This window comes from Lutjanus erythropterus, chromosome 22 (genome assembly GCF_056507025.1).
Source record: "Lutjanus erythropterus isolate fLutEry1 chromosome 22, fLutEry1.hap2, whole genome shotgun sequence".
NCBI classification, from domain to species: domain Eukaryota; kingdom Metazoa; phylum Chordata; class Actinopteri; order Lutjaniformes; family Lutjanidae; genus Lutjanus; species Lutjanus erythropterus.
The window spans coordinates 19,568,752-19,585,415 of NC_139338.1; the positions used below are offsets into that span (position 1 = coordinate 19,568,752).

The window sequence follows — 16,664 nt, forward strand, 5'->3', positions numbered from 1 at the left end:
TGATGTCTATAATGTTACAGTGACATAGATTTGCAGTGTTTCTGATTTTAGCCACCAGTGACTCATTATTCACCACTTCCTGGAGTGTGTCTATGTGTGTGTGTGTGTGTGTGTGTGTATTGTGTGTCTGGCTGCTTTTGTCAGCCCAGCTGTCGCGCTCTCCGTGTGTCTCCAGCTTTGTGTTTGTCATCTCTGTTTTCCTACATGAAACTTATCAGACGTACAGTATATGCATACAGAGCGGGAGTGTACATTTGATGTGTCTTGCTCGTTATTGCTCTCTGTCACACTCAGTGCTGTTCAGGCATAGACAGCGGCAGCTGTGCTACAGGATAAATGTGTCGTTGTTCAATGTGCAAAAATGATAGTTGACATTGTTGACTATTTTTTTTTTGTCTGCTGAATTTTTTGCTTTCTCGGCGGCTTGATATGTCAACAACAGCTCGGTGTGATGAGCACTGAAACTGAAACAAATTGGGGTGTGAAATGATCGCTGACAATAAATCCACTCAGAACATTGTTGCCAAAACACTGTCTTATCTCTCTCACTGTTAAAGGGATAATTCAGATTATTTATGCAGGGTTGCGTGAGGTATTTATCAATAGTTAGTGACAGCAGATACAGCAGATGGAGGTCGGCACGGCCCCAGTTAGTAGAAGCAGATTGGGGCATCGGCATGGAAGCGTAGCAATGCACTGCTCTGGACAGAGTCAGCAACAAAAGGTATTTTAGCCGCTTAAAACAGGTCCACTTAAAAAAATTTAAAACTGTTTAAGTGCACGCTATATTTTGAATATTGTCACTGCTTTACTTTGCCATCAGACAGCCTTTTCGGACCGGAATCTGCCATTATGTAAGTCAAATATCTCCACATGTGAAATCAATCATTTTACCTCGCACAACATAGGAGTTGCTGGTCTACTATTGCATTAGTTTGGATTCACCGAAGTCACATGAACAAAATAACAGATCGAGGCAGGGGTACAACAGCAACTCCTGTGTTTTGCGAGGTAAAATTACTGATTTCGCCTGTGGAGTTTGGTTGGTTTGGAAAGAGCGATATTTGGATTTTATAACAGTGGTTTCCCATCGGAAAGGGCTTACTCATGGCAAGGTAAAGTGGTAAAAATATTCAAATTATAGTGTACACTTCAACTGATATGGGTGCCTTTTTTTAAGTGGCTAAAATACTTTTGTTGATCATCTTGTCCAAGCAGAGAATTGCTTCATTTCTGTGCTGGTATTCCTCTCTACTTCTCCTCTCTGGGGGGTTGCAGAATGTCATCTACTGTAGGTAATACACTGACTATCAATAAATACCCTGCATCATATTAATCTGAGCTATCCCTTTAAAGTGGGAGCTAAAGGAGGCAGCATCAAGCCAATCCATCCTCTGATTACAAAAGAGCGATCTGAAAAAGCCAAATCCAAGGTGAGTGAAATTGTGACATTACTTCAAGAGATGTGCAGAACCACCATGTCAACATTGCAGCCGGGTACAGCTGTAATTGGGGGTTGTTTGCAGCCAGCTGGCACACAGATAGCGTGCAGGCTGGGAGAGTTTGCTGCAGGAGAGATGAGCTGTCAAACCGGCGCACAGCAGTAGATGGCGAGACCCGCGCCAGTCTCTAACAAGTCACTTCCTGGGAAGTCGGTGTGTTGATGAGAGCTATTTCCTGTCTAAAACACCGGTGTTGTAGTAAAGAGGGTTAACTTGTTAACTTACTGTACTGTGCAGTGTTTTCTTTCTTGTGTCAGTCCGCCTGAGTGTGCGTGTGAGTGCGCGTCTTTCTGTCTGTCTCCCCCTTTTCTTCCTCACCACTCTCCTCCTGGCTCCCTACAGGCTGAGCAGGATAGATCTGACTAAAGTGCTGCCAGTCACAACAGCAGATGCTCATGTTTCCTCTGCTCTCCCGTGCCTCCCTACACATCAGTGAGATTGTAGGTGTGTGTGTGTGTGTGTGTGTGTGTGTAATTGTGCGTGTGTGTGTGTGTGTTTGGTCCTGGCAGGACTGGATGCTCTAATCAGACTGCCAGGAACGTGTGTCAGGAAAACAAGCATGTTTATACATCAGATCTTTGTGTGTTTCAGTGTTTTAAATCAATCATAGTGTTCTTAGATCGCAGACATAAAGGATGTTTTTGGATACATGTGTGTGGATAAACTTAACTTACATTAATAGATCTTAATTTGTCAGTGATTTCCACCCTCCCTTTCTCCGTCCCTTCAGTCGCTCCTTCTACACTGAGACATGAAGAGTCATCTAAATTAGACAAGTCTGTCCTCCATTATAAGTTAGTGACAGCTGTGATTGATCACCGGAAAGCCAGCACTCCCACGATCATCCTCTAACAAGACACCAAAGGCAGCCAGAACAAAAAAGCGAGAAATTAAACATCATAAATCCAAAAAAAGCTGTGCTGAAGAGCATTTTTGTTTTTGTGCTGAGAGCAGAGCAAGAGAGATCAGTGTATTTCTTTGTCCCCACTTGGTGCATGTGTTTGTTTTAGAGACAAACATGCATTAATTCTTTTTGAAGGGACAATTCGGATTATTTGATGTGGTGTTGTATTAGGTACATTTTAGTCTATAGCCAGTGTATAATGGATTCCAGTCAGCATGCCCCCAGTTTGAAGAAGCAGTGAGGGACACCAGCGCAGAAGCTAAGCAATGAACTACAGTGGACAGGGTCAGCGACAAAAGGTCCACCTAAAAAAAAAAAAGCATTATCAGTTTACGTCAACACCATATTTAATAAATTTTTACTGCTTTACCTTACGGTCAGAAACCGGAATAATGTAAGACATATCGCTCTCTCCATACTAACCAAACTCCACAGGAAAAATCAATAATTTTACCTTGCACTACACAGGGGTTTGCTGGTCTACTGCTGCCTCGATCTGTTAGTTTGTTTATGTTGTTGTGTGACTTTGGTGAATTCGAATTATGCTTTTGAAATATTGACATGACACAATAACACAGACAAACAGCAGGAGACCAGCGACTGCTGTGATCTGCAAATTAAAATGGCTAATTTTGCCTAAGAAGTTTGGTTGGTTTTAAAAAAGTAATATTTGGCTTGTCCACTCTGTCCACAGCAGTACATTTCTCAGCTTCCCTGCTGGTACTCCACTGTAGGTATAACACCCACTATTGCTAAGTACCTCTTACAACTCCTTTCCTCATATCTAACTATCCCTTTAATATTTTCACATATAGGCTGTAGCACAAAAGTCTGTTTGTTTCAATGTGGTTTATCCTTGCTTTTGGTATATTACACGTTTGATGTATAAATCACATTTTTGGAGCAAAAATCATTCGATTTGGATCTTTGTTTGGTGACATCAGTAGGAGATTTACAGCATTACAGCTGACATGATTCATTTTTTCCAAAAATGAAGACAAACACACACACACACACACACACACACACACACACATTCTATCCATGTGCATACAGCGGATTTATGGGAGATCTGTGATGCAGTGGTCACTTGCAGCTTGTTAAACATTTTTTTCCCACTTGCTCATTGTTAGTAATACAGCCCACTTCCTTTTGTCAGTTTAGAAAGTGGGCTCCGTCTCTTTCGAATACTTAAAGGCACTCTATGCACGATTTTCCCAGGAAAAACAATACATGGGCTCTTACAAAAATAAGCCCTCTCAATCATCAGCCACGATCCACCAGAAGTGTGTAGTGGCGCCTGCATCTGCAGAAACCACACCCACTGCTTATTTTCTCATTATTTTGCTGTGCTTCAGTAAGATGTGATGATGCAATGGTGATAGTTAAGGCAAACCAATCCATATGAATTCTGCACAACCGTGCAATTTTGTCCAATCACCGCAACTCTGCAGCAAACATCGTAGCTTCCTGCGAGTTGCAACCATCATATCAGTCTTCCACGCAAATGTCATAGATGTTCGTCTCAATGAACCAACTCAATATTTTATTTTTTACTAGTTTTTTGTATTTGTTTTTTATTTTGTCATACTGAAAATAACACAAGGTTTGTCATTGTTACTGATATTTATGAATGCTCTGTGCACTTTTTCTGTTTAATGACTTTGTGCTTGCTGTGTTGACTGACACTGAGCTCCAAAAGGATTAAGCTTCTTTGTGAAATACCCCCCAGGTGCACTTTGTTATTTACAAATGAAGCATTTTTTGTAATCCTGAGCCTTTTTGTTAAAGTTACGTAGAACACCCTGCAATTTTCACTTGCTTATGCGATTTCAAAGCAAAAAATACCTACAAGCATTGCAGCATGTGAAAATCTGCTGTGAAATGGGAACGAGACTCACGACACTCAACGTTCGACTATCTTTGAGTTCATGCTTGAAGTGTAAACATCATATTCAGTCACAGGCCTCCTGTATCTCAGTAACTGTACATCTTAAGTGCATTTGACAACAAGGAAACAAAAGTTGTTGCCCCCAACCACGACTTAACAGAAAAACATGGCACCAGAGTTTGACGAGTTCTCAAGCTTCTCCAGCATCAACCTACACAGCATGACCCAGGCACAGATCATCTTCATTATCTGTTCTGTAACTCGGCAATATGTTCTCATTAGTCATTCTATAGCAGCTCGCTGATATCATAAAATTTAATGCCAGCTCATTAGTGGGTCCTTATTTTTGTCGTGCTTGTTTATTCTTTATTACTTACAGCACTTTCTGCACTTTCTGGAGATGGTTTGCAGTTGTTTCTCACTTCAAAACCCATCACAACTTTTAGAATTTGTGTTGCATCACAACTTCTCTGACTCATTGAATGACGTGTTTACGTGGCGCTCCCGAATGCAAAACCTGCGAAAAAGCTCTGAATCCAACAGCACGTAAAGGCCACGCTGCGAGAGCGTGGTTTAAACATGAAAGAAACTGAAACAGCTGCAGACCTTTGACCCCTTGATTGGCTGTAGTGATCCTCATTAATGAACACCTGTTCCTCTGAGTGTGTGCGTGCGTGTGTGTGTGTGTGTGGACATATATTACTCATGTTGTGGGAACATAAACCTGTTTACACACTCGCACTGTGCGGTCTTGCTTTTCTTCTGGGGACAAAATGTAAGAGGTGAAGGTTTGCTAAGTAGCGATTATGTTTAGGGTTAGATTAAGTCTCCAGGAAACATATTATACAGATATTATGCATAAGGCACTGATTTTTCTGTTTTCTTTGTTATTTAATTCAAAGTAATTTATTTGCAGGTGGAACCCGCTGACCCTGTCTTTGACTCCTCTCAGCCAACAGTTACAGCTGTCAGGAGAGATTGCCAGCAGCTGTACACGCGCACTCACACCTGCCCACACACACACACCCACACAGACAAACAGACGCACACACACATTATGTGATGTATTCTGGTGCAGTCATTAGATTCTGTCTAATATCTGTAGCAGCAGACTTTACTAGTCTCAATTATTTTGCATTTATTAAAGAAAAGGAAACCTCTCTTTGTTAATCTTTATATCTGTCTGTGTTTATTTCCTTTGAAGAGTCACTCTAGTCTCCGTTCCCTTACATCATGAGTCAGACTGTGTAATCTTTCCTGGACTAAATAGAGTAATAGAAAGTGGAATAAATAGAAGAATCAGTACATTATGTCCACAGTCATAGAGGAATACCAATGTAAAGGGAACATTTTCATTTATAAATCACCTCTGAAGTGGCATTATCCTGTGAGAATGTGTGTAGCTCCATGTGTGTGCTCTCTCTGGAGAGTTTTAACCATAGACTATATAATAAATAGTGGAAAGGTGTCACCCATAGCTTTCTGAAAAGCCATTTTAAAGCTCAAGACCATCGCCGTCTTGACAGTACCTAACCTGTACCTCTGCTGTCTCCCAGCTAATCCAAAAATGGGCAAACCTGTCGCTCAAAGGAGCTTAAAAATGCATAACTTCAATCCTCAGTGTAATTAAATGTACAGTTGTTATGAATGGGGATATTAGCTATAGAGGCCGATTCTGTTTTTGTACCAGAATGGAAACATTTTTGTTGTAAAGTTTGACATTTTATTAGAGGGATCTGTGGGGATTGACTCACTTTTGGAGCCAGAATGTGTGCTTATATGTTTTGAAGAGGTTTGAAAGTGAAAACTAGATCATTTAAGTTGAATTAAGTTGAAATTAATAAAATTTATAGCAAGTTAGTGATAAACAAAATCAGTGTATTTACTAAGTCTGACAAAAGTAGACTTGGAAAACCTACTTTGGCTATTCTTTGCGAATTGCTTTTGTTTGGACTTAGGAAATACACAGTGACCTCATTGTATTTGAGCTTGAATGGGAGTGCTTCTAGTGTAAATCACCATTGATGGCTTTGAGGCCACAGCATCAGATAAGCAGTTTATTAGATTGATTGAAACACACACCCCAGTCCTTCTTTGCACCAATAATGACCTGACTGGAAACCGACGGCAATATATTCCCATTAGCAGCTGTGCAGAGCCACTGGTTACTGGCAACTAAATCTGCAAAGGCACTGTGTGTTTGAGTATGTAAAGTAAAAAAAAGACCGCCGTAGCCCACCTGGTGAGAGCCATATTCCTCAAAAAAAAAAAAATGCTTGTGTGTGGATGCATGGAGATTCACAGAAAAAGCTAATGTAGCGATAGAAGGTTGGAGGACCAATTTACACCAGAAATGTCATTTAAATATAGCCCAATTATTTTGTTCCCTTTAGTGACATATGCATTCTCGCTGGTGCGCACTAATACATATGGAGATGTTTAGTATTCAAAATGCAGGGAAGCCTTTGACCACGCAGCCACACACATAGCTCCATTTCACCTTTGCTCCAACGCTAGCCGCAAGGTCTCTCCATCTCTGACAGCTGCTGCTAAATTTCCCTCTAATGAGACACAACTGAGAGCCTGTCGAGGTAACTGTTCCAGACCACATAAGCCCCCGGCCTGCATTATGGGGCGGCATGGTGTACCGGCATAACGAGTCCTCTGAAGCCGGATCTGCAGGAGGGAGGTTTTCATTATCTAAATGTTGCCTCAGTGCCAATTAATTGTGCAGCAAGGTGGGTTTTCTTTGAGAATAAAAGATGGAGCGGTGCATGAACAGGGGGCTAGAAAATATTAGCACTGTTGCTGTGGGAATGTCTTTTTTTATGGACCATTAGATGTTTGGAGTCAATATAGATGATATAGAATATAGATGTCAGACTGTTGTCTCTTTGAAGATTTAATCAGATATATTACCATCTCCGCCAGGCATAAGCTTCTCCACAGCTTATCTTGCATACTACTGGATCAAGCAACCTATTATTTTTTGTGCACAGTCATGACTATATACTGAGGGACCTATGTGATTCAGAATTTTAAAAAAAACATAACACTTGAGGTACTATGTCTTTAGGTCATCCCATTCTCGTCAACGTGACATCACAATATCTGGTGTGGAAGTTGTTGAATATGTGGTTTCACATCATTAGAAAATATAAAATCCTGTTTTAAAATAATTCACTGAAGGATTCACGCAAGGTCAACACAAAGAAAGCTTTGAAACTTAAAGAAGTGTGTGCACCCATGCATGTGTGATCAACAGACGTGCATTTCTGCAGGCTAATTTTTTTGTGCACGTTCATGACTGGACGCAGAAGGACCTCTGTGACTCAGAACTTTTGCAAAACCAGTTACTAATCAAAAGGTTGGTGATTATGAATGAGTTACATCAAAATAGTCTTTTCTCTGCTGAGTGACCTCTTCTAATTTACTCTTAATGTTATTGTGAGGCTACAATGATACCAGCCATGCAGGAGGATTTTAAGAGACTTTGGATGAGTGACTCCACAATTGTAAACAAAGAAAAAAAGCACAGTTGGTGTTATGTTTAAGGTCTGATTTTCAACCCAGACACTGGGACTAATAGTTATCCCAGCATGTGATTCATTATCAGACTTTGTTCTGCCTCTTTGATTCTTATGCGACCGTCTTAATTTCACAGCAGAGTTAATTCAATAATTCATTGTTTAACCCCCCTCCTCCTCTCATTTCATAAATTAATTTACTACTTTGCCCCCATCAAATACCTGCTCCTTCTGTGTGACTTGAGACCCAGGAGTAAGCAGGAAGAGCTGGATTTGATATTTCCCGGGGGAAATTAATAGTACAGTGTGTTTCTGGACCAGGTACAGATTAAAAGCTGGGCCCATTATAAAGCCATTAACCTAGTCATCAGGACCAGATCTGGGAAACGATGGAATAGGTGGATGTCTAATTTTAGCACAACATTGCAGCTACGCCTAATTCACACCTGCAGGAGCTGAGAAAAAATAAGTTATTTTCCCTTGAACGCACTTTACTCGCATCAGCGGCATCATCTTTGTGCTGCCATCAGATGGGTCAGATGTAATGACCTGACATGTAGCTCTGATATTTAAAGGTCCACAGTGTAAGATTTACAGAGATTTTTTGGCAAAACATGGCAGAAATGCAATATAATATTCATAAGTATGTTTTTTGTTTTTATTTTTGTATAATCACCTGAAAGAATTGCTGTTTTTGTTACCATAGAATGAGCCTACAGAGGGAGTGGATCCCCGCCATGTTGCACCGCCATGTTTTTACTGAAGCCCAGAATGGTTGTAGTCACTTTGAGCTACTTTCACAGCCAGCATAAGTTCTCCTGCACTACTGATTCCCAACCTGTGGGTCCCAATCCCTAACAGGGGTCACCTACGCTTCATGGAGGGTTGCAAGTAGACTTGCACCGATTTCAACTTTCTTAGCCGATTCCGATTTCCGATTTTTGAGGGGTCTGGCCTACCAATTCCGATTTTGGCCGGTTCCGATTTTCAGTCTTTCTAAGAACTGTAATTGAGAGCATTCACAAACATTTTTGCAACTTTTCTTGTAAATATGTTCATAATAAGACACTGACTATTAAACTATAAATATTCATTTAATACTTTCTCCAAAATCATCCAGATTACAACCAGGCCTTATTATAATTTTATATTAAGATTATGAATTGGGTGAACATGATCTCGCGAGATCATCTCGCGGGATTTCGTGGGACGCGATTTCACGTGATCTTTTGTGGAAGCGGATGTAAACAAACCGGAGACTAACGCGGTGCAACAGTTTGAAGTAAAACTTTGCCGTGAGAAAAACAAACACAGAAGTTAAAGGAGTCTGGATGAGAAAATGTTTGAGGAGACACATCAACACAGGTTGTTTATTCTTCAGCCAGAACAGGAGGTGAGATTTTAACTGTCAGTCTGTGAACAGCAGTCTGCTGCTAGCTTGCTAGCATTAGCCTGAAGTGCGAGAGAGTTTACGGCTGTTTTGCGACATTGTCAGCTGCTCTGTCTCGTTGTAGACTGTCTGTCTTCTCTTTATCCTGTTCTTGGAAGCAGACGTGTGTCAGAGTGTGTAGCTGTTATCAGCGCTGTGTTGACGTCACGGTCAGTTTTTCTGCTGCGCGCATGACGTGACCATCGCGCAGAACATGTGTGTGACAATGACGGGCACAGAACCGGATTTGTGACGCTGACCGGCCGGTCACCGGTCAAGGCCAGTCACGTGAAAACCGGCCCGATTCCGAGCATTGCCGATTAATCGGTGCAAGTCTAGTTGCAAGGGCTTCTTGATTTTAAGGGGTGTGAAAAAACTTGCAACTAAAAGCACTGATAATGAGGACAAGGCGAGGACAGCAATCGTGTTTTTTCCTACATTACATCTCCATTTGACTCGTGATTTTGGGTGTGTTAATTTAGGCATTTTTGCCTAAAATAAGAGTAATAGTTGGTCAGAATTTTAACAGTAGGCCTATATCTCATTTTATTCATTTTTTGTGAAGAATACTAAATAAAACTGATGTTTTGTTCTAGACTATTATTATAAAGATAGCGTTGGCAGTTTACTCAGTGATAAAAAACGGGGGTTGTTTAAGGAAAAAGGTTGGGAACTTACATGAGAGTCTTACATGCTTTGAAGAGGAGAGTGAGATGCTCGCCACTAAACCCTACACACTGGTCCTTTAATTATCCAGATTTTCTCTGCATTTATTTTTAAGATCGCATGCTCATGGCGTTTTCAAATTTCAAATGCAAAAACTGTCATCCCTGGACAAAGTGAGAGTCGGGGCCAAAGCTGTATCATGATGACAGTAATGTAGCCTCAGAGCCAAGTCATCTTAAATTCTATTCTATGATGGGAATATTAAACACGCTCTAACATACTGTTTTCCTCTCTCCTCCTCCTCTCTCCCTCTCTCAGCGGCTGGCAACAGAGGCAGAGAAGTTTCAGATGGACCACGAGTGGAGGGACGACAGCGATGTGAGTGAGCTGATATGTTCATTAACACTGGCTGCGTTGCATACATATCAAGTGGTGTCATGAACTCCGTCGAGGAGCTGAGGGGAGGCAAACGTTATTCATGATCCAGTGTGATTGTAATAATTGGATGGCAAATCTCATTATAGTGACAATACTGCTGTAATGACTTTATATAAGATTGAATTTCATTATTTTATTTAATAGGCAAAAATACTCAGACATGCCTACGATGAACAGACACACACACACTGCTCAGTCTCTGATATTGTCTATTAATCATCGTATTAACAATGCATTATAATGGAATGTACAGCAAATCATATGAACACACTATTAATTTACACATTCAATTACTTTACCCAATTGCTGGTCCAATGAATGCATCATTCCACAGTGAGAATTACAACGCACTCTTCGGTGATGGCTGTGTTTTAGCTCCAGCCTTTTCATAATAAATGCAAATTGCTAATTTCCTTCCCCTGCTTTCGCGATGAGAAAAGCCGCACGCTCTTGGCAGCCATTTAACAGATGACAAATGATATCGTGTGTGCGTACTGTGGTGGAAGAACTTCAAAGAAATTCAACCTCGCCACTTAGCCTATTAACTTAAAGAACTCTTCAGTGCTGTTTGCCAAACCTTAATGATCCTTTTCCATTAAAAGTTTCCCATTATTCAACTTCTCGCATGCCGAGAAAACTGGGAAAGAAATATCCTCTCTGGAGATGGATTCATTTATCTGCTGTATTACTCAATGAGTTTGATATTCCTTTGGACCAGGATGCTTGGCTAGTGAACGTAATTAATTTTTAGGTTACCGTTGTGGGGATTTCTGCAATACCTGAACCAATTAGATATCTCTCTAGCATTGTAAAAGGCACAGGTGGGTGTTCTGTGTGGACGTGGGCGCTGAAAACCCAAAGTAATGTTCTTATCAGCCTTGCTGGTTGATACCAATGCTGCTGGTTGCTGTATAGCGTTTTGATAGATATGTCTGAAGTAGGTTGTTATTCTCAGCAGCTCAAGTTTAGTGAATTCGTATTGATATGTCCAGGGTTTAAAATACTTTAAGTGGAGTTATGAAGTAATATTACTTTTATAATTTGATCACATTGTAACAAAACTACAAAACAAAACCAATGTGGAACTAATAACCACTAATGCAGACTGCATTTTCATATATACTGTGTATATAAAATGTGAAATGATGCACTCGGCAAACAAGCTAGAGATGAGAGAAGTATCAGTTTTTTAAAATAACTGATATGTTCAGATTATTTAGAGCGACAAGAGTTTTGCAGGGTCCTCGCTGCACAGCTCTAACATGATTGCTGCAGTGTAACAGCGAGCAGTGCTGTCTGCCTCAGGCTAGCCACTTACGCTCAGCTTGGCCCAACATGAACCTGAGTGTACCTTTGCCCACAGACTATTTATTTTTGTGTTTTTCTTGAGAAAAAAAAAAGGATAATGTACACTGTGCACATATTCAAGGTACTCTGGTGGTACGGATAGCGGATACTTGTGTGTAGTTGGCCGGTGGCAGAAGGGTGAGCAGCTGGTGACCGGGGTGGGTATTGTCTTTTAGTATCCTTTGGGCTCCTGCGCAGACGCCTCATCTCACCAATCACTGATGATCATTAGATTGGTACCAATGACATTCTAGGAGGATTTAATTGCCCACTGTGGAGTCCTCCAGCACTGGGTTGTGCAAAAACAATGCCAGTCAACAGTGTTTCCAGTCAGAATGCTTTCTATGCTTCTTTTTTAAGTTTTCTTAGGGCCCATGTCCACATACTGTTTTTATTATAAATATTATTATTTATCATTTGCTAATCATATGAAAGCACATGTTCAATATCCAATGCAGCTTCTCCAATACCATAATGATCAGTACTGAAGCGGCGTTGACACATTTTGATAAATTTTCCTTTTCAGTGTTTGAAATGCCAAGTGGAGCATCCTGTGTTGTGCACATGTGTCTGTTTATGCGCATGCGTTTGTTCTCCGTCACCTTTGATAACTGGGCCAGCACTACTGGGCACCTCTCCCTGCTGACTTTTAAACACTTAAGAGGTGTGACTTCTGCCACAGAACCACACACTCGCATGTGTCTGTTGTCTGTCTGCATGTGTCTGTGTAATATAACACCAGCTGTATCTAGTCTCTTAAAGAGATCAGTTTGATTACATTTATATTAGTTCTTGTCTGCAGTCTGATTTGAGCTCACCTCTATATATGAGTGGATTTGGAGGTGGCGCTGTCAAAAATAAACATTACACATGCTAAAATGTGATACTTTACAACCCATATTAAGTTTCATGTGAGGAAAAAAAAGGTCATCTTTTATGACTCTATCGACAGGCCGGCGTTTTGCAGCGGCTGTGAAGGCGAGGGAGAGGCTCTGTAACTGGTGGGAGCAGATCATGTTGGAGTTTTCAGCGAGTGGATGGCATATTGAATGAGTCATTAGGTTTTTACAAATGCAGACATGAACAGTTACACCTGCCAGAGACGGGATCGCAGTACTTTAACAAGCATCTCCCGATCCAGACTGATTTGGCAGAACACACATCACACCCACCACAACATGCCGCATAAGTAACGGCATACTTTGTTTTTCCACCCTTCCCCTCCTGACGTGTTGTTCTCCATCTCTCACACATGAGGTGTTCTTGCACACAGTAGCCTCCCCTGAAGGGTGTGATGGTGTGACCTTAGTGTTATCATCACCTCTTAAGGTGTGCATCATCTGCGGTAACATGACCTGACAGAAAACATCATGGCAAAGTCTCCTGTTATCAGCTCATTTGTGTGTATATTTTTGCTTGCATGTTCATATCTGCATAGGCGCATGACACCTACTCTTTGCACATATAGCTGAACTCCTGCAACAACTCGCTAACTGTCAAAACAGGGAGCAGATGCTAGCGTTTGGCACAGTTTACACAGCTTAATCGCTTATTGTGCACTAATTACAAACTGTTGAAACTGTGGTGGCAGTGGAGTCACAGGTCCCTTCGAGTTGCCATCCACTTGGCTCGCAGCTCCAGAAGCGGTAGGCAGGTGGTGGGAGTCAGTGAACCGGCTCCGTGGCTCCAGGGCATCCTTGTGTCAGCAGCTATGCTAGCTCGTTAGCGGCCTGCTAGCCTGTGCGCTGACAGGAAGCCCGGCAGTGTGAGAGCAAAACAACACCACTTACTTCACTGATCCTCAGTGTCAAACACAGACCACTGCCCTGCAAGAAAATATAGCAAGATTCAGGTTAGCATAGACACAGTTGCAGATGTACCTTTAAAATAAAACTTGTCATCCTTTTGAGATTAGACTAAAACCATTTTTAAAGTAGTATCTGCAGCATCTGAAACACTCAATTAGTCTGTCCAACAGTTAAGTTCCCTTTCATCCAAGACAGATGGAAAATAAAGCACAGCTCTCTTGCACAATTAAAAGCTAATCTCCAGATGCTTGTTTATCTAAATTAAAATAAATAAATGAACAAAAAATAAATTTGAGTGCTGTCTGGATCCAGCAAGTGTAAAAGAGGAGGCAAAACTTTTTTGCTAACTAGCTAAAAAGTTACCAGAACATTATATTATTTGCTAGCTAGCTAAAATATTCACAAAATGTTATATTGTTTGCCTACTAAAAAAAGAAACTTGCTCGCAGCAACTGGCAGACTGTTTCGATGGATCGGCTGAAGTTTTGGACAGCTGAGTTAAATTTAATCCCAGTTTAGAATGAAAACTAAACTGTGTTTTAAAGAAAGGTTTAAATTCAATCTTTATTAATTTTGAGAGAGTTTTTAAGTTTTTCTGCAACATAATTTGACTCTTCTCTGATGCTGGTTGTGGTCAGAGGTGAAACATTGAAACCCTCAGCCAGAGAGGATTATAAAATCCTTCTTTTCAACCTGATATTAAGTTCCTTTTCAAAGATGTGTATTTTCTGCATTTGGTCATTCATTGCTCATCCTCTCTTTCTTTCTCTCTGCAGCCTGACAAAATTGTTTACTACAATGCCAAAGAGGACGTAAGTACAACTTAATCCCACTATTCTCATATTCGCTCAGTGTGATTGGAGATGAAAGCTCTCAAAACACCACAAGCAACCCATATCCAGCCCTCCAGAGATTTTTACCATGGCAACAAACCTAATTGTAGATTTTATTGATTGCCAGTAAGAATCTCTTAAAAGAAGTCCCGTTACGTGTCAATATGCTTGTGTTGCATGAGCAGGAAGTATTGCCGTTACTGGTGTATCCATACTTTGCTAAGGTATGCTGTGCATGTTTTGGACCCCACACTCTGAAACACATGAGTATGCGTGAGACATTGAATGCCTCCCAGGCCTCAGACGTCATCTGTGTGCTTGTATAAACAGGGATCGGCATCTAATTCCCCTCCACTGTCCAGGGGGAAAGAGCTACACACCCACAGCACACTAATGTCACTCTGTATTTGACTGACAGACCCTCTCCCCTCCATCTCTTTCTCTCTGGATGCCTGGGTTTATGTTTCACTGCCTAAAATTTAGTTTCTCTATCTTTATCTGTCAGTGTGGTGACATTTCTGTGAGTACTCAACATTGACACCTTGTCATTCATGATAACAAGAAACTGAATATACAGTACGTTTCCACATGGAGGGTCTATATGCACAGACCCCTCTTAAAGGGATCATTTGAAGTGGGGTTGTATGATGTACTTATCGATAGTCAGTGTATTAGCTATAGTTGATGGCGGTTCGCACACCTCCAGTTTGGAGAAGCTGGGATGATTACCAGCATGGAAGCTAAGCACTATACTGCAGTGAACAGTGTTAGCAACAAAGGGTATTTTAGCCACAATCTTAATTTAAGTGTATGCTTTACTTTGCCATTAGATGGCCTTTTCTGACAGGAAACCACTGTTATGTAAGCCAATTATTGCTTTCTCCAAAACAACCAAACTCCATAGGCGAAATCAATGATTTTTACCTCACAGAACTCAGGAGTTGCTGGGCTGCCACTGCCTCGATCTGTTAGTTTGTTTGTATTATTGTGTGACTCTGGTGATCTGATCTTTTTCTAACACCAAATTGACACAGTAACACAAACAAACTGACAGATAGAGGCAGCAGTAGACCAGCGACTCCTGTGCTCTGCAAGATAAACCATATTTGGCTTTTAAAACAGCGGTTTCCAGCCAGAAAAGGCTGTCTGATAGGAAAGTAAATTGGTGAAAATCATTGCATACACTTTAAATGATACTGATTTTTTTTTTCAGGTGGAGATTTCTTAAATGGCTAAACTATATTTTGCTGCTGAGCCTGTCGAGAGCAATACATTGCTTAGCTTCCTGTTAATGCCTCTCTGTGCTTCTCCAAACTGTAGGTGTGCCAACCTCCACCTACTGTAACCAATACACTGGCTATCCATAATTGCCTCATACAACCCCACTTCAAATAACCCCGACTATCCCTTTAGGCCAAAACTGCTTTGCATGACGGTTTTGAAAGTCTGCTTTCCCCCTCTTTTGTGCAGCTTAATCAGACAGAAGAAGCGAAGAGAAAGAAGAACCGATATATTCCAGATGACTTCGAGATAGACCCTGACTTCAAACGACTCGTCTCGTACAACACCACCGCCGTCCACATCCCGACGGATATATATGAAGGCTGTAAGTTGAAATGCACACACACATGCACTGCGTATAAAAAAAAGCGTATTCTCTCTCATGTCGTCTACATCTTCCTCTATTATAAATAGTAATCCATAGCAACCACCACCTCCCTCCCTCCCTGCTATCTGTCTCTCTTTATCTTTGTCACCACTGTCCAGTATCTACAGTACGTTCCCATGATGCGGAGCTCAGCCTTGCAGCACTGTCTGCAGTGTACAGTTCCACACCCAGGCTAGGCCATTCTAGTCTATATTTAGCCCAGATGCCAACCACCCAATGGCCTGCACACTCTGGCCCTGTCTTTGCCCTGGTCACCAGCTGCTCCTTTCCCTCCCGTTCATTGCTAACCTCGCTGACCTCTTGGGGCAGTTTCACAGAATGTCAGTGCCTCCGTTAATGCCTCCACTTTATGTGGGTGTTTTTTACTTACATGATGCTGTTCTTTTGCCACTGCTTCTTTCATTGTCGCATAACATTATTTTCTTGGTCATTGTCCCCTTCAGTTAAACATAGTGTTGTGTATAGTTTGATTTGGTGGATTGTAATGAAAATATCTGCAGATCTTCATGTTCCCCAGAGGATGAATCCAACTCACTTTGCTGAAACCCTGAATTTTCCTCTTGATGCAACCATGTGGATGATTTTTTTTTGTGAAAGGTCTTGACAACTGTTGAATGCATTGCTATGAAATCCATGGTGCCCAGAGGATG

General features: G+C 41.2%; 1 protein-coding gene across 1 annotated transcript in view; it reads left to right on the forward strand.

Moving 5' to 3' along the window:
* The window catches only part of cacna2d1a (calcium channel, voltage-dependent, alpha 2/delta subunit 1a), a 115,186-nt gene that overhangs the window by 42,127 nt on the left and 56,395 nt on the right, over positions 1–16,664 (forward strand). The window contains exons 4-6 of the mRNA XM_084710710.1: positions 10,238–10,297; positions 14,289–14,324; positions 15,816–15,951. Coding sequence (XP_084566836.1) covers positions 10,238–10,297; positions 14,289–14,324; positions 15,816–15,951 — 232 coding nt within the window. The remainder of the gene's footprint in view (positions 1–10,237; positions 10,298–14,288; positions 14,325–15,815; positions 15,952–16,664) is intronic.